The sequence below is a fragment of the Colobus angolensis genome, unplaced genomic scaffold, assembly GCF_000951035.1.
Source record: "Colobus angolensis palliatus isolate OR3802 unplaced genomic scaffold, Cang.pa_1.0 Scaffold286, whole genome shotgun sequence".
Lineage (NCBI taxonomy): Eukaryota > Metazoa > Chordata > Mammalia > Primates > Cercopithecidae > Colobus > Colobus angolensis.
Window position 1 is genome coordinate 1863058 of NW_012116110.1, and position 18899 is coordinate 1881956.

General features: G+C 36.4%; 1 protein-coding gene across 1 annotated transcript in view; it reads left to right on the forward strand.

Moving 5' to 3' along the window:
• SMC5 (structural maintenance of chromosomes 5) overlaps nucleotides 1-16858 on the forward strand; it is a 116081-nt gene extending 99223 nt beyond the window's left edge. The window contains exons 18-25 of the mRNA XM_011948899.1: nucleotides 5937-6062; nucleotides 8598-8642; nucleotides 9064-9159; nucleotides 9615-9719; nucleotides 9925-10044; nucleotides 12118-12297; nucleotides 12380-12475; nucleotides 14191-16858. Of these exons, the coding sequence (XP_011804289.1) occupies nucleotides 5937-6062; nucleotides 8598-8642; nucleotides 9064-9159; nucleotides 9615-9719; nucleotides 9925-10044; nucleotides 12118-12297; nucleotides 12380-12475; nucleotides 14191-14334 (912 nt within the window). The 3' untranslated portion in view covers nucleotides 14335-16858. The remainder of the gene's footprint in view (nucleotides 1-5936; nucleotides 6063-8597; nucleotides 8643-9063; nucleotides 9160-9614; nucleotides 9720-9924; nucleotides 10045-12117; nucleotides 12298-12379; nucleotides 12476-14190) is intronic.
• Nucleotides 16859-18899: the final 2041 nt, after the last annotated feature.

Consider the following 18899-nt stretch of genomic DNA (forward strand, 5'->3'; position numbering starts at 1 on the left):
GAGTGCAGTAGCACAATCTCAGCTCACTGCAACCTCAGTCCCCTGGGTTCAGGTGATTCACCTGCTTCAGCCTCCCAAGTAGCTGGGACTACAGGCGAGCGCTACCACACCCGGCTAATCAGCTAATGTTTGCATTTTTAATGGAGATGGTGTTTCACCATGCCTGGCCTCAAACTCCTGACATGAAATGATCCACCCACCTTGGCCTCCCAGAGTCCTGGGATTACAGGTGTGAGCCACCACACCTGGCCAAGAAATACTGTTTTGAGTAGAGCTGACTGCTGTGTTTCTGGAAAGTAGGAAAGTTTTTTGGGGAGGGGGTTTTGTTTTTAATCAGTGAATTACTAATTTTTTTTTTTTTTTTTTTTACAAAGACAGCCACTTTCAAAGTTAAAGTTAAAATTCCTGTAGTTGAATGCATTTTGGTTATTCAGAAAGCACAAATAGCCAACATAACTTATTATGTATTATTTTGATTATATTTTAATGATGTGTAATTTCTCAACACATTTGCTGTTTTGTTTTGTTTCCTTGAGAACAGGGTCTTACTCTCTCACCCAGGCTGAAGTGCGGTGGCACGGTCAACAGCTTGCTGCAGCCTGGAAATCCTGGGCTCAAGCAGTCCTCCTGCCTCAGCCTTTCCAGGTATCTAGGACTACAGGTGCATGCCACACACCTGGCTAATTATTTTTTATTTGTAGAGATAGTTCTCACTATGTTGCCCTGGCTGGTCTCAAACTCCTAACCTCAAGCAATCTTCCCACCTCAGCCTCCCAAAGTACTGGCATGTGCCACCATACCCAGCCATGTGCATAATTTTAAAGTTAACTAGAGAAACTTAGCACTTTTTGATTCTTTTTGTTCTTGTTCCTTTTCCTTGTCCTTTGCCCAATTTAGCCATTACCACATTCCTATCTAACTATCACGGCTACTGCCCTGTCTAGGCATTAAGTCCTAATAGCTGTGGCCTCGCTTTTTACTAATTTTGTACTCATTTAACTGCCTGGAAAAAAAATTGTACTCATTTTTATATTCTGCTGCAGAAATCTACAGCTTTATAATGTTATACATGATCCAAAGCTTTACAGTAGTCTTCTAATGTCTACTTCCAACTTCTAGCCTTTTTTACCTTGGTTGGCTGTTCCAATGTTCCTACCATTGTTTATAACCTCTGTGTCTTTCCTGTATCGATTGTTCACCTTTGTCATTCTGAGTCCATTGCTGCTTTTAAAACCAGAACTCTTCCTTGACACACATAAGTAACCTTACTTAACACTACCTCTGACTTTATTTTGCATTTCCTCAGCAATATTTTATACCACTCTGTTTTTCTTATTCATATGTTGATTTGAAAGTTCTTAAATGATCTGAGTGTACCTATAGTCCCGACTACTTCAGAGGCTGAGATAGGAGGATCACTTGAGTCCAGGAGTTCAAGTCCAGCCTGGGCAACATTGTAAGACCTTATCTCTAAAAAAATAAAAAATAAAAATTGTAAATGCTTTTCATTTATAAATACTTTACCAGCCCTTTTGTAAGGTTCTTTCATTTCTTGTTGTGCATACTTAATACATGTTTGTTGCTGTCTGATCGTAGTCATTTGCCACACATTTGAAAGAGTCAAGAATGATGACTAAAAGTATGTAGTAGAATACGTGTATGGTACTTCACTTTCCCTTTTACCTACTCTTGTTTTCTTCTCGTGTTTGCTGCCATTTACCTGCACATGATTTTATCTGTCTTATCTGTTCCTGCTATGCAGCTTCATTTGAACTAAAGAGAAATTTTTTTTACTACTTGTCCCTTTGAACACATGGCAGGTTGCTCTGAGGAACTATTGCTACCATTTGGTTTTGTCCTTTTTTCTGTCATGAAAATAAATTCACAAAAGAAGATTGACAAAATTTCAGTAGAGATTGTATTCATGAGGGGACTTAGAGGTAACTAACTACCATGGAGTTTGATACTTTTTCAGATTTTTGGAAGATAAATAGGGCAACAGACCTATAAAACATCCCCTGAGAAAGGCAAATGGTTGGAAGCCTCTCTTTGGTAATGTCACTATCTTATGGACTATTTTTAGTACAAGTTAGTAAGCTGTGTGTAAATCCAAATACAGAGGTTGGTAAAAATTTCTGTTATTGTATTTTTGACCATGGGCAGGTTTCCTAACCACTCCAAGCTTAATCATTATCTGCAGCCATAAGTATGATACCTATCTAATTTGGAGGGATATTATGATACTCAGTTTAATAATTAATATACATCAAGGTGCCTAGTGTGGTGCTTAGCATGAAGCCAGTGTTTCCTTTAAAAGTATAGATTTACATCAGAATTAATATTAGTTATAAAAATGGAAAGTTGTTACATTTATTTGCTTATACTAATACCAAATTTAGGAGTTCTGTGCTTTTCATACGACCTCCCTTCAGGCTACCTGCTTGCCACTCCCTCAAAAAAGAACTGAATTTCAGAGGAGACATTTTTTTTTTTCACTTAAATGAGATGTGTATAATTTTGAAGAAAACATTTTACAAGGAAATAGTATTATTCCCATTATTTTATTGTTTATGATTAAATTAGTTTAAGTAGAATTTATGGTCTTGTGTATTAAAAGTTAAGATTATTATTTTCTAAATTTCAAGTATTAGATTAAAATTTAAAGTTGACTTTTTTAAAAAATGAATGAGTTTTATATTTTTAAATGTGTATTCTTTCTGGTAACTGAAACAAATGGTTAGCATTTGAATTTGAAATCAACTAACTTGGAATGAAATTTTATTAAAGGAAGAAATGTGTTAATTTACAGCTAATGTTTTAGTAACAGTTGATGATACCTGTGACTTAATTTTACTCATATAGAAAATGGTTTTCATTTTATTTGATTCTTATTGTAATGAACTGTTACTAAAATAACAGTTTTAATGTATATAGTTTTCATAAGAAATTCTGTGAATAATTCTTACTTCTTCCACAAGAGGGCCTTCTTCGAAAGCTTTTTCTTGTTTAATGTCGAGGTATTTCTTTACAATTTCCATGACAAATGAACTTTCACAAAAAGAATTTAAGAAAAAAAGATAACACTTACAAATTTTTTCTAGGGTATATAACTACAAAGTAATCTTTTTTGAGATGTTAGTGGGGGATATTTTGTACATTTCATTCATTTCTTCTCTTACATCTTAAACCTATGGAGTATTTTCTATTCTCTATTAACTATTAAAGGCTAGACTCTAAGCAGAAATGTAGATAAAGCCTTTTCACTAGTCTGACTTTACAGCATTATCTGATATAATTATATATGCCTTCCCACTTCCACTCTTAAAAAGCTCAGCAAGAATTGTGGTTTTAAAAACAAAAAGCAAAACAGGTGCTATAGGAAGATCTGTGTCACAAACACGTATGTATAGAAAGAATATTCTCTCATATAAATATTTTATTGCACATATGCCACCAAACAGAAACTATTAAATGAGGTTTTATCTTTCTAAGTCCGGAGCTTCAAATTATCAACTCATTGATATTTCTTTTCCGTAATGTTCTAATACTTTATTTTTAGCAAAGTCCAGAGAAACAAGAATCAGGAATAAAAGAAATTAGGAGTATTTAGTTTCTATCCAGCTGTACCTTGTTTTGCATTTGCCTGAGTACAATGGTCCTTAGCAGAGTAGGGGTGATTGGGAGTCTTTAACATTTTCTTGGCCGGGCGTGGTGGCTCAAGCCTGTAATCCCAGCACTTTGGGAGGCCGAGACGGGCGGATCACGAGGTCAGGAGATCGAGACCATCCTGGCTAACACGGTGAAACCCCGTCTCTACTAAAAAATACAAAAAACTAGCCGGGTGATTTGGCGGGCGCCTGTAGTCCCAGCTACTTGGGAGGCTGAAGCAGGAGAATGGCATAAACCTAGGAGGCGGAGCTTGCAGTGAGCTGAGATCCGGCCACTGCACTCCAGCCTGGGCGGCAGAGCGAGACTCCGTCTCAAAAAAAAAAAAAAAAAATTTTCTTTTATTTCTCTCAAGCTATAGGGACTGAGGAATTTATTCAAGGAAACCATAGTACTAAGTGGTTAGTATAAAGGATTGCTTGTATTTTCAGTTTGGTCCAGTATATATCCTTTTACTTTTCACAACTATTGTCTTGGTTTAGTTTATTTGCTATCAAACATGTGTGCATAAAAGTCACCTGAAGGCCCCCTTATTAATACAGGTGTCCAGACCTCAGCCCCAGAGATATTAATCAAATAGATCTGGAATGTGCTTAGGCCATTCCAGATCCCCCACCCCCAAGTGTTTTTTGTGCCAACCAGAGTTTGAGGGTTAGTGAAAAGAGCAAACCAGACCTGTTTTATTTCTCAGAAATCTGCTAGTTCCATAACCTTGGGCAAGTTTCTTAATGTGTCTGAGCCACATCTACAAATAGAGATAACACTTTTCTTTAAGATCATAATTGGGATTTGAACAATTAACAGGATAGTGGTTGTAACAGTGCTTGACCTATAGAAGACATTTAGTAAATGAGATACCTTCCCTATAACATGTGAAATTCTTGCAGTCTGGCCCTTGTCCATTTTACCAACTCTGATCTTTTACATCCTTACAAATTCCTCTCCTCCAACCACATTAGATTACTTGTTTCTTAAAATAAGCAGGTGTTTGAGGCTCATATGCCTTAAAATTCATAATCACCTATCCTTGGAACGGTCATCTGCTGCTGTTCCTTATTTCATGTCATTTAAGGCTGTTAAGTTGTCATAGCTTCTGTGACCACTCTGACCTTCCCTATATACATACTCTGTCCAATCTGCTCCTGCTGAGAGGTGCCATGCTGTAATGAAAAGAGCATGTGTCCTGTAAGCAGACAGGGATCTGAATCATGACAGTCTCTAAATGTGTGGGCTTGGGCAAGTTCCTTAATTCCTTTCAATCTGTCTCTCTCTCTCTTTTTTTTTTTTTAATGCACTAAATGAGGATAATATTACTGTGCAGTGCTTGTGAGAAATAAAGGGAATAATGTATGCAAAGCACCTAGCCAAGGGCCTAGCACATAAGCATTCAGTAAAGAGTACGTGTTTCTGTTATGATAATGATCGTGTGTCTCTTTCTCCTTACTCACCTTTCTGTGACCAATGCAGATTATAATACTGGCATTTAATAGGTTCTCGGTAATTATTTGGTGAAGGAATGAATAGGTCCATGAATAAATAACCACATGGAAGGTACTTGGAACACTATCAAGCATGATTTAAAGGTTCTAACTACATTTGAGTGCTGAGTTTTCTGATATGAAGCCTGTGTACTGTGTAACTTAAATCTGATTATAATATAATTACATGACTGTGCCTGGTGGCTCACTCCTGTAATCTCAGCACTTTGAGAGGCCAAGGCAGATGAATCACTTGAGGCCAGGAGTTGGAGACCAGCCTGGCCAACATGGTGAAACCTTGTCTCTACTAAAAACACAAAAATTAGCCAGGCATGGTGGTGCACATCTGTAATCTCAGCTGCTCGGGAGGCTGGGACGTGATAATCACTTGAATCTGGGAGGCGGAGGTTGCAGTGAACTGAGATCACGTCACTGCACTCCAGCCTGGGTGACAGAGCAAGACTGTCTCAAAAAAATAAATAAATAAGTAAATAAATAAATACAATTACCTGGAGCTAAGCTAAACTTTCAGAAAAAGGCAGTAAAATTTAAATTTTACACCTCTTATGGATTAGAGAAATGCCAGGTTATTGATGTGCTGATGTATTTTAAAGTTTAAGTTCAAATTTAACCTTTATAATAAAAAGAGTCATTATTTGAGAGATGGTTTCAGATAATTTGATTATCATTATAATCAGAATTCAGCAATGTATTTAATATGTGGTAGTTTAATAAAACAGCCCTCTGCTTTAACAGTAACATTCAAATTTTTGAAATAAATTTTTTTAATAGCAACATTTCATTGAGTTGGATGAAAACAGACAGAGATTATTGCAGAAATGCAAGGAACTTATGAAGAGAGCTAGGCAAGTATGCAACCTGGGTGCAGAGCAGACTCTTCCTCAAGAATACCAGACAGTAAGTATAAAAAGTATATAATGCTACAATTGCCATATTTAACATATTTTTAAGATTATAGGATCTTAAGCATTGTAACAGGCCATGAAAAATATGATGTGTCATAAAAAATAGGGAGTTTGCCACATTTTAAAACTGAATAGATATATAAAATAATGTTGCTTAACAGATCAATGCTACTGGTACTATAACATTTATTCTTCCAATACAAATGCCTTTTAATGGGTACAGTTGGAACATACAGTTTTTCATGGAAACATTGTGCCAGTAATTGGTATATCAGAAATAACAAATAGGATATTTTAAAAATAAAGGGAAAATGTTTCCCCGGAAATTGGGGTGTTTAATTAGGGTTCAATGGGAGCTGAATATTTAGGACTAACATCTGCCAATAAGAAAAGGAAAAAAGAGGTCTTTCTTCCATTATATGTTTTATGCTGACATACCACTCAGTAAAATTAGGAGATGCTGCCCTTTAGTCACATCCCACTGTTAATTTACATACCTCTGTGATAAGTGGGGATGATACTTTGCCTGCATACCTATTCAGAATAATGTCAAAATGAAATTAGAAAATAAATTTTAAAATATCTAGTATTGGTGTGTCTTTTTAAAATTCTTAATTTCAAATGTTATCTATTTCAATAGATAATGAAATGACTACTAAAGATATAAAGAACTGGAAAAAAATTAATGGATTATAATTTTCAAATCCTCAACTGATTTATTTTATGATATCAGACACAGAATCACAGAGAATGGATTCGACTATTTGGATACATACTAGGAACTCAGTAGATATCTTTAAAACAAATTGAGAAGCTTGTTTCTGAAACCCCGTCCCTACTAAAAATACAAAAAACTAGCCGGGCGAGGTGGCGGGCGCCTGTAGTCCCAGCTACTTGGGAGGCTGAGGCAGGAGAATGGCGTGAACCCGGGAGGCGGAGCTTGCAGTGAGCTGAGATCCGGCCACTGCACTCCAGCCCGGGCGGCAGAGCGAGACTCCGTCTCAAAAAAAAAACAAAAAAAACAAAAAAAACAGTAGAATATCTTCAGAATACATTGTGTTGTTATAAAATAAATATAAGTACCATCTGTACTAATTTTTTCTTTCAGAAAAAGCATGATTCTGTTCTTGATAAGTCATACTGTTTTTGAATCACAATTAGAAGATGATTAATCATTAAAATGTATTAATTACCTCCTATATGGCAAGCATTGAACAAGACAGACATACTTCCTTCTCAGCTGAAACTTATATTCTAGTCTGGAAGATTAATTAGGTAGAGGAAAACACAAATCAAAAATCAGATAATGTCAGATAACAAGAAATGCTAAGAAAAATAAAACAGGGTGAGGAGATGGAGTGACATGGATGGGAACTTGGTCAGGGAAGCCTCCTTTGAAAAGATACCATTTTATAACAGTCCTGAATGAAGAGAACAGATCAGTCAAGTGAAGATGTGAGGGAAAAGTATTCCAGACAGAGAAAACAACTTAGACAAAGCCCAGAACAGAAGTATATTTGGGACGTTTCAGAATAAAGGGAATCTCATTGGGGTTAAAAATTATCCAAGCAGAGAAGGCAGAAGCCAAGATTGTGTGGGGCTTGTAGACCATACGAGGAATTAAGGTTGTATTCTTTTGGGATGGACTCCAGTGGAGGATCTTAAACAGAAAAGTGACATTACTACTTTTATGAAAGAGCATTCTAACTTCTGTTCTTCTAGATGGAGGATAAAGTAGGGATACAAGAATGGAAGCAATGAAACCATTTAGAAGGTCATGTCTTTGGACCACGCAAGAGATATATAATGGCATGAATTAGGGTGATAGCACTGAAGAGAGAGAGGGAGAAGTGGACAGATCTTAGATATCTTAAGACTTGCTGATGGATTTGACCCCTAAATGAAGGATAAGAGAGAGATAAGAGAGAGAACCCCTAAATTTTTCACCCGAACAAATTACGGTGCCATTTATTGGAATGGAGAAAATCAAAGGAGAAACAGGATTGCTTAAAGTGGTAGGTAAGGTGGATGAAATCCAGATTCTGTTTCACCATCTTAAATTTAAGATGCCTGTTAGAGTCAAGTGAGGATATCGATAAAATAAATGTTGAACACATGAGCTTAAATCTCAGTGAGTAAGTCAGAGATTCAACAAAGGAATATTTGAATGTCTATAGAAGTTGAACTGCTTTCTAAGAGGTTAAAATAATAAGCTGAAGATATTAGATTAATATGTCAAGATAATTTTCAGGGTTTCAGGATTCATTTTGTACCATGTAGTATACAGCCTTTGCAGGTTGTGCTAAGCCAAACAATGTACTGATTGCCTCTCCTCAAAAAAAAAAGTGTCTGTTCTAATTTGTCCCCATGGCATGGACTCAGAAGATAGTACCATGGTGAAATTCAACTGTCAAAGTAATTAGATACTAAGGATGCTTTTTTAGTTCTTCGTAAGTGCAGTATAAAGTTCTAACTTCTTGCTCTCTTTCAATGCCCCACATATTCTGGACCCATTCTACCAATTCAGCAAGTACCCACCATTCCAAATGGACACAACTCCTCACTCCCCATGGTATGCAGTACTCATTCTTTTTTCCCAAGCTCCTGTCTTCCCTCTGCCTTGCTCCTCCCTAGCCATTTGCTTTAAGGCCCAGAGATGAATTCTAGGCCTTTGGATTCTCTTAACTCTGCTATAGCATGAACTGATACTTCTTTTCTCTGAATTCCCTAGCCTATAAGATACGTACTGCTTGTTTGAATACTCAACATCAGTACGTTGCCTTAAGGTCTTATCCAGTACATACATTTTGTTTTCTTTAAAATACAAGCTTTCGAAGGCAAATCACCCTGTTTATTATTTCTTTGTATCCTTGTGTACCAGCATGCTGTTGAACAGATAGTAGATAACTTATTCAGCAGATTATTTTTCTTTTAACTATTTGAATGGAACTGTTTTCATTGTATCTATAATGATGGACAATTTTTTTCTTTAGGTTTTCCAAGACCTTCCAAACACATTGGATGAAATTGATGCTTTATTAACTGAAGAAAGATCAAGAGCTTCCTGCTTCACGGGACTGAATCCTACAGTATGCCTGTTTCTCTACTCCCATTCTGCATCCAGCCACCACCACCACCACCCTCCTCATACACACACATACACACACAGAGTTCCCTCCAGTACTTGCCTCCCACTCTGTACTAGAGCTCTTGGTAATGATAAGCTAGACAGCAGGAACAATGTGCTTTAAATGCCAGATTCTGAATCTATTAGAATTTTAAATAGATTCTTCCTAAGGAACACAATGTTCTGTGCCTTTTCTTTATAAAAAGAATAGTCGGGCTAACCTGAAATAGTGCAATGTCTATTTTTTCAAGGATAAAAAATGTCACTTTCAGTATGTAATAAGAACATCAATTATTTGCATACAAACAATGCAGCACAATTGGCATTTTCAGTTAATGTTTTAATCAATGCAGAATTGTATATACTTTTATACTTTGGTAGATTTACCTTAAAGAAGTTTTTTTTTCCCCCTGCCAGATTGTTCAGGAGTATACAAAAAGAGAAGAAGAAATAGAGCAGTTAACTGAGGAACTAAAGGGAAAGAAAGTTGAACTAGATCAATACAGGGAAAACATTTCACAGGTAATTTTTTTAGTTTTTAATCTTTACTTTTTATCATGTGATTATTAATGAAATGGGAATGTAGAATAATGGAAAATGAGATGACATGCTTAAGAGAAGTGTGTTATGCCCAGCCTGATACTGATATAAAATTTACGTGAAATTTTGTGTCACAATATAGTAATACTGCTTTTAAATTGTGTTTTTATATTGCCTTTATTTGTAGGTAAAAGAAAGATGGCTTAATCCTTTAAAAGAGCTGGTAGAAAAAATTAATGAAAAATTCAGCAATTTTTTTAGTTCCATGCAGTGTGCTGGTGAAGTTGATCTCCATACAGAAAATGAGGTAAAATTGCATTTGAAATATATTTCTGGCAAGTAATTTTAATTATATGCTTAAAGTACATATAAATGATTTATTTACTTTAGAGTTATATCTGTGAAAAGTTTTGTTTACCAAAATGTTGAAAGAAAGGAGAAAACCACCTATGGGATTCCATTAGGGTCACTTTTTTTGGTGGGAGGTGATGTTTGGAATTAGTAACTAATACCTTGTAACTCTTTTTATACAATCTGAGTAATGGTTATTCAGTCGTATTGAATAAATACGTTACTTTATAAAGCTACCACAGCTGGAGTTAGAAGACTCATAAACAGATTAGTTTGAAATATAGTATATATCAGTGTCTTTTTTTTTTTTTAATAATTTAAGAATTCATGGTTGGGTGTGGTGGCTCACACCTGTAATCCCAGCACTTTGTGAGGCCGAGGCAGGCAGATAGCTTGAGCTGAAGGGTTTGAGACCAGCCTGGGCAACATGGCAAAACCCCATCTCTCTAAAAATACAAGAATTAGCTGGGTGTGGTGGTATGCACCTGTGGTCCCAGCTACTCTGAAGGCTGAGGTGCAAGGATGGCTTGAGCCTGGAAGGTGGAGGTTCCAGTGAGCCAAAATGGTGCCACTGCACTCCAGCCTGGGCAACAAAACCAGACCTTGTCTCAAAAAAAAAAAAAGAATTTAAGAATTCATGAGAAAGAAAATATTGGGAAATTTGCTACTAATTTCTTGTACTATAAGTTTATGCATTGCAATTTGGGCTAAAGTTAATTTTTCATTAAGACAGGCAAAGGCCAGGTGCTGTGGCTCGTGCCTATTCCCGCTTTGGCAGGCCAAGGCAGGAGGATCACTTGAATTCAGGCGTTTGAGACCAGCCTGGGCAACAGAGTGAGACAGAGACTCTGTCTCAAAACAAAAGTAACTACTAGAAAATTGAAAATTACATATGTGGGTTGCATTGTATCTTTCTCTTGGTCAGTACTATCTTAGACCTTAAAGCTCTATTCAATTAATAGGTAACCTTTAATTAGTAAGTTTCATGTTTTTTGTTTTGGTTTTTTTGAGACAAAGTCTTGCTGTGTCACCCAGGCTGGAGTGCAGTGGCACGATCTTGGCTCACTGCAACCTCCATCCACCTCCTGGGTTCAAGCTATTCTTCTGCCTCAGACTCCTAAGTAGCTGGGATTACAGACGCCCACCACCACGCCCGGCTAATTTTAGACTTTTGAGAAAGACGGGGTTTCACCATGTTGGCCAGGCTGGTCTCAAACTCCTGACCTCAAGTGATCCACCCCCCTCAGCCTCCCAAATTGCTGGGATTACAGGCATGAGCCACCGCACCCAGCCTAATTAGTAAGTTATGTATCTCATTTTTAAGGTAATCTGAACCTGACATAGAAATGCCATCAATAAGAATAGTAAATAAAACTTAGAGCATCCTCAGTTTTGGCAACATTTATAAAACACTAATGTACTCATTACAACAAATATTTATTGAGCACCTATTATGTGCCAGGCTTGCTTTTTGCTGAGTATTGTGTGTATGTATGACTTAAGTTTTCAAAGTATATGTGTAATTCCTACCTTGTTTTTTCCTTCTTAACCAACTGAAGAAGTTAGGGGGATTCTTGGCCCTCTGCAGTTATCATACACAGCCGCTTCTCTAGCACAAGAGAGCATGACACTCCATTACGTTCTAATTGCTTTCACCTGCAGTTTAAGAACCTAGCACTTTGGAACTAGAATAGATAGTGCCTTTCCAGGACAGAGTTCCTCACTCAGTAATTTCTAAAAACTCTTGGGGAAGCCTACTAAACTTGAATAGAATGGTATAGAGGAGGAAAATGTTAATTTAATCTGAATATTTTCCTTATCTGAATAGATCCTTGAAAACCCTTAGAGCTTTTATATAGTAACTGTTTGCTTAATATTATTTTTAAAAATATATATATTTATTGTTATGTAAACTAGTGTCACTAAATATTGAATTCTTTACTCTTAGTTAATTCAATCCATTTTCAAATAATAGAATGACATTACCAGAGGAAACTCATTTTTCATCAACTTTTTAAATGTTTTATAGGAAGATTATGATAAATATGGAATTCGAATTAGAGTCAAATTTCGCAGTAGTACTCAACTGCATGAATTAACTCCTCATCATCAAAGTGGAGGTGAAAGAAGTGTTTCTACCATGTTATACTTGATGGCACTCCAGGAGCTAAATAGGTGTCCATTCAGAGTAGTTGATGAAATCAATCAGGTATGGTGATTGTTCTGTTACTTGGATCTTCTTATATCCTATAATAGAAATAAATATAATCATTATTATTGCCATTGTTTAGGGAATGGACCCAATCAATGAACGGAGAGTGTTTGAAATGGTTGTAAATACTGCCTGTAAAGAAAATACATCTCAATACTTTTTCATAACACCAAAGGTAGGTAAAAAATAACCTAAAAGTGGTCATATACTCAGAAATTCCCTGTGACTTAATCATAGAGTTTTTGTCCCAATATGTTCGTATTAACAGGAACACTCCCATAAAAGGAATTTAAAAGGTTAACAGTAATATCTACATTATTAAAGGGACAAGTTCCAGTGTCATGCTTAATCAGAGGAAGAAGTGTAGGAGACATATTATTATGTTCTAAAATTGAGATTTTCTCATTCCTCTTCTAGAAAAGGTACTCTTTCAGCACTAAAAGATGACTGGGGAATACAACTGCTAAGACTCTGGCTCTTCATTTTCCCAAAAAAGCCTCTCTTGTCATATACTGCCCTTCCTCTTTATTTGCCACTAACACTATGCTGGCCCAGGGGAAGTTTAAGTATCCCAACATCTTCTGCTCACAGGTTAATTCTGATAAAAACAGAATTATGTTTGTAGATAATTTTTCATAATCTAGAACCATTACAATGGGAAATTTTCTTTTGTTAAATCTAGTGCTGTGAGTAAATTACAAAGCATATATATTCAAAGATGTGTTTATTAATGTAATCAGATTTTTTCCTTTTTAAGTATTCTTGAAAAATTTTGGCCACGTGCAGTGGCTCACACCTGTAATCCCACTACTGTTTTGAGGCCAAGGCAGGTGGATCGCTTGAGCCCAGGAGTTCAAGACCAGCCTGGGCAGCATGGCAAAACCCCATCTCTACAAAAAAAAAATGCAAAAATTAGCTGGGCACGGCAGCATGCGCCTATAGCCCCAGCTACATGGGAGGCTAAGGCACGAAGATCGCTTGAGCCTGGGAGGCGGAGGTTTCAGTGAGCCGAGATCACACCACTGCACTGCAGCCTGGGTGACAGAATGAGACCTTGTCCACCCCCCAAAAAAAAAAAATTGTTTTTACCCATCCTACATTCAGATTTTTATTAAACAGTGTCATCTGTATTTTTTTTTTTCAGCAGATAGTCTTGTGGAATAGTCACATCTGTTAATACTCTACTGCTTGCCAAATAGCCTACAAATGTCCCTCTTACACACTTTTCAGGATACCAGGCTATCAAAGAAGTTGCTTGAGAAGTGTTTATAAATAAAAAGTAAAAGTATCTACCCTAGGAAAATTATGGAGGACATACTCTTTTCCAAGGTCTGCCAAGGAAGTTGAATAATCCCAATTATCTTGTGAATCTAGAGGGCTCAATTATTCCTTATTTTGATTGTTCCTTAGGCCAGGCTACAGGTATGCTAATTTAGGTAAGGATTACAGTCTGGCAAGGTTTATATTGAGGTGTTTAAGAGCTTCTTAAGGCCCTTATTGACTGGGCGTAGTGGCTCACACCTGTAATCCCAGCACTTTGGGAGACCAAGGCGGGTGGATCACCTGAGGTCAGGAGTTCGAGACCAGCCTGGCCAACATGGTGAAACCCCGTCTCTACTGAAAATACAAAAAACTAGCTGGGCCAGGTGGTGCGTGCCTGTAATCCCAGCTACTCTGGAGGCTGGCTGAGAGGCACGAGAATCTCTTGAATCTGGGTGGTGGAGGTTGCAGCGAGCTGAGATCACACCTCTGTACTCCGGCCTGGGCGACAGGGTGGGAAAAAAAAGTTTTATTAATATTACAAATAAAATCATACTGTACTCATGTAAGGTTGGAAAACTATACTTCTCAGTATGTAGCTTATATGACAATTTGTTTTAATACTTACAGCTCCTGCAAAATCTTCCTTATTCTGAAAAGATGACAGTTTTGTTTGTCTACAATGGCCCTCATATGCTGGAACCAAACAGATGGAATTTAAAGGCTTTCCAAAGGCGGCGGCGCCGTATTACATTCACTCAACCTTCTCAATAAAAGTAAAGAGAGGGAACTTGGGAATTTTTTTTGTTAAATTCTGTTTATAAGTATGGCTCAACTGAATAAAAGTTAGGAGATTGATTAAAACGAAAAGCAGTTATTTTTGGAAACCTGCTTTTAAATACAAATAGGTTGATAATGGAAACCTTAATGACCTTTTATATCATCTGGTAGTAAAAGTTAAGTCTTCTTCAGTGTTGGTTGAACTTGAGTCCTTGGCATTCTGACCATGAGTCATTGAGTTCTCATGTTAAAAGATACTTAATATTACAAATCAAAGGTACAGTGGAAGAGGGGTTAATCACAAGAAGTTACTTATATGGTAGCCCTGAGCTTTAATTGCAGAGTAACTTTAATTACTTTTAGAGCCTAAAGATGACTCTAGAGCCTAAGTCCTAGTTTCTCCCAGTGTTATATTTAATTTTTAAAAATTGATATGAAAATGTCTAATGTATAGTAATAATTTATGACAGATCTATTCCTTCCTATTAAAAAAGATTACCTTATCTCCAGTAGGAAATGGAATTTTATGGGCCTTTAAAAGAAAGTTTTATGAAAGTTGATGCTATAATTTTATTGGTATTTGAAGGGGAAAAAAACACTGGGTTCAAAAATCGTAGTAGAACTGCTTTGAAATGCTACAGGATGGCCACTAGATGATGCAAAATACAACCAAAATTTTGACAGAGAATAAAATTAGGTGACAAGCGTTTTTAAAGAATAACCTTGTGAAGTGTGGGGACAGGGGTTGCTTTTTTTAATTTTATTTAAAGTCAATTGTATTTTACATCTTAAATTTCTAAAAGCATTTTTATAATTATTTTTAGTAAGATTTTTCTTAAAATTTCGTATACTGGTTTCTACAATTTATATTTGAAATTTCTCAGTGTTATGTAAAGAGTGACAGAAAAGCATTGATTTCTTTAAAACCATAATGTTTTTAGAGCTGAAGCTTATAGGGCCTTCCTTACAATGTTGATGTACCTATTTTAGAAAATCTAGTTTAAACTGTTTTCTTTCAGCGCAAAAGAATTAAATGGGAAAATCATTTGTTTAAGTTATACTAATTAGTAGAGCCAAACAAATTCTCTTCTTTTAAAAAATAAATCTTATAAGAAAATAGACAGTCCACGGTCATGTCTTTGAACAGTGGATTGGATCTGTGCCAGTAATGACAAAATTATTTTTTTTACTTGCCTGAATAAATTGAAGAATTGCTTTCAGTTTGGGTTTTGTATATTCTTAAGTAGCCATTGAAACTTATATTCTTATTAGGTCAAAAAATGGTGAACCATAAGTTTATGTGTTCTCACTTAGACATTTTCTCTTCAAAAAAGTGTTTTCTTTTTTATAATAATTTTAAAATAGCCTTCCCTTCTTAAACTAACTCCAGTGCATGAAGTATGAAAATATTTTAAAATGACATTTTTAGTAATATGAGCAAGTCATGTAAACATTGAAGAACTTGGTAACATATTAGTAAATGGATATTACCAAATGTTTTCATTGTTAATTACTTTGCTTTCCACCAAAATATCTTTACTAAAATGTGCTTGGTGTAGTTTGTTTATTGTCTAAATTAGTGCCAGTCATCTTATTTCTGCAAAATGAGTATCAATGTGAAAAAGAAGCGTCAAGATTAAGCATGCTTGAAAATAAAATGGTCAATTACATTTCAATTTACATAGACCAACAACTGTTCCATACTTTGTTTGTAAACATTTAGTTTCTCTACTGGGCAAAATTAATATTTGGCTTTACGTTGAATTTTGAGCTGTGAAGAATAAATTATGTATCATTTTAGCATATTAAACAGTAGTAAGTCTAGCACATAGTCTCAGCCACTTAAAACTTTATTTTCTGCAAAAGTTGTTTTTTGTTTGTTTGTTTGTTTTGAGATGGAGTCTCGCTCTGTTGCCCAGGCTGGAGTGCAGTGACGTGATCTCAGCTCACTGCAACCTCCGCTTCCTGGGTTCCAGCGATTCTCCTGCCTCAGCCTCCCAAGTAACTGGGACAACAGGCATGTGCCACCACACCCGGCTAATTTTTTATACTTTTGGTAGAGACGGGGTTTCAGTGTATTGGCCAGGCTGGTCTCGAACTCCTGACCTCGTGATCCACCTCGGCCTCCCAAAGTGCTGGGATTATAGGCGTGAGCCACTGCACCTGGCCAAAAGTTGATTTTTAATTACATAAAAATTGTAAAACCGTCTAGTAAAAACTTGATTTGGCGAATACACTGATATTTAAAAACCTTAAGGTGACAACCATTTTCTATGCCTAAATCTTCATTGGTTTGCCTTGGAAGAGTTTCTGTTAAAAGGTTTTCCATATTCAAAGTAAAAGGAAAGACTTCTTGCTTTCTAATTGTCTCTTGGACACAGGCCTGTTTTCTTTGGGGTATAAACCTTTAGATATGAAAAATGTAATTTCATTCTGCTGTTTGTGTGTGTGTGTGTAATTGAAAAAAACTTTGTGGGAAATCCTACTTTGTTGGTAATAAATCAATATTTTCATATTCTTTTGGTGTATGTTATTTTAAGTGAGAACTATTTTTTATACTCTGAACCTTATTAAGAGTCATTTTGGTTTTCAGATTTACTAAAAAAAAGTCTGTTGAGTAACCCACATTTACAAAATAGTGTTCAGCAGTCTATTAGTGTTCAAAAGGGTAGAAATTTTAGTCCCTTGTCTGCCTGCAATGAAATCACAGTCTAATAGAAGCAATAAACACTTATGAAAAAAAGGTTTAAACAATTTAAAGAAGTCAAGTTACAGGGCCAAGTATTCATCAGAGAGGCTGCAACATAGGTTAGCTGTTTTTAGGTTTAAACACTAAGTTTGCTAACAACATGCCCAATAGCCAATTTTCACTTATTACTCCTTACATTAAGCTACTATATAAAGTAATCTTTTTGAAATATATTTTTGAGTCAGGCAGACTTTTTCACTTACAAGTTACTTGATAGTCTCATCATTGGTGAAATGAGAATCATACCTAATTCACAGAGTTGTTGAGAGGAGCAAATGAGATCGGGGCCTATTGGGGCACATAGCATTATAGTGAGTACATTATTAATGTTTATGTATCTTCTCATATTTTAAACCTAGAAAAATGTACTGTGAATTTTATACACCCAGGTCTGAGAATTCTAAATAAAGTGAATGTAGAGATTAACTATTTTGTAGTCTATTGATAAATAGTTCAAAGGATGCCAATACCAACAGACTTTGAGCACTGGAGAGTGCTCAAAGAGTCTGTATTTTTATAGATCTTGTTACCTTGTTAAATTCAAATAGAAGTTAGTCAAATGAGCTTCTTTAAAGACATTCCATCTCATTATTTTATATTGATACATACTTTGGAAAATTTATAATTAATAGAATTTGCACATTTGGGAGATTTGACTATGTTGACAATTTGGGCTTTTTATTTTCACCGAAAAGCTTAGGTATGGAGGATTTTATTTATTTTTTAATGTTGAATTATAACTGTTTATTGCTGCAAAATAAATGGTGATTGGCTGGAAGATTCAGATATTTTCAAAAAAACCAGCTTTGTATAATCCCAAAGAGAGAGAGCAGGGCTCCTCTGGTTAGCTTCATTGTAAGCTCTGCTAAGAGGACTTGGTGAAGCTGAGGGCACCCTAAAAACAGCTCTGGCCCTGGCCCTGCCTTTATCAGAGAGGCTGCAACGTAGGTTAGTTATTTTTAGGTAGGTCAGAAACACCTGAAAGATGTTCTCCTTCCACAAATAGTACCTTACCTGTCTGACCATGCTTTTGTTAGTAAACTTCCATTTCCTTTTGCCTGAGGAGCATGTTGTTACACGCTCTTGGCATTCAGGGCCATGCATTTAGAGTGAAGGTTGAGGTGACAGGGTGTCAAGAGGGTCACTTGACCATTTCTGCCAAATTTAAGGAGTGGGTTAAAAGAATTCCAGTGAAGGAAAGATTTGGGACAAGCTGCCCAATTAATGTTGTGATAGAATGGTAAATTTTACATTCCTTTCATATTATTTAGAATTTCTTCTAAAAAAGAGATGAGGTCTTGGTATATTGCTGAGGCTTGTCTCAAACCAGCCTCAAGCAATCCTCTCTCAGCCTCCCAAAGTGCTGGGATTACAAGTGTGAGCCACTGCACCCAGCCTAGAATTTTAGTCCCAGTGATCTCTGACATTGTGAAATTCTGTACCATCAAAGATTAGTTGTTAGATTTAGGAGGGACCTTCTGAGTGATTTAGGCCATCCCCGTCTTTTCAGTCAGAAATCATGGAAAGAAGTTACTTGAAAAGTTTTTTGTCTGTCTGAGACAGAGTCTTGCTCTTGTTGCCCAAGCTGGAGTGCAGTGGTGCAATCTCGGTTCACTGCAAACTCCTCCTGGGTTCAAGCAGTTCGCCTACCTCAGCCTCCCAAGTAGCTGGGATTACAGGTGCACACCACCACGCCCAGCTAAATTTTTGTATTTTTAGTAGAGACGGGGTTTCACTATGTTTGCCAGGCTGGTCTTGAACTCCTGACCTCAGGTGATCTGCCTGCCTCGTCCTCCCAAAGTGCCAGGAT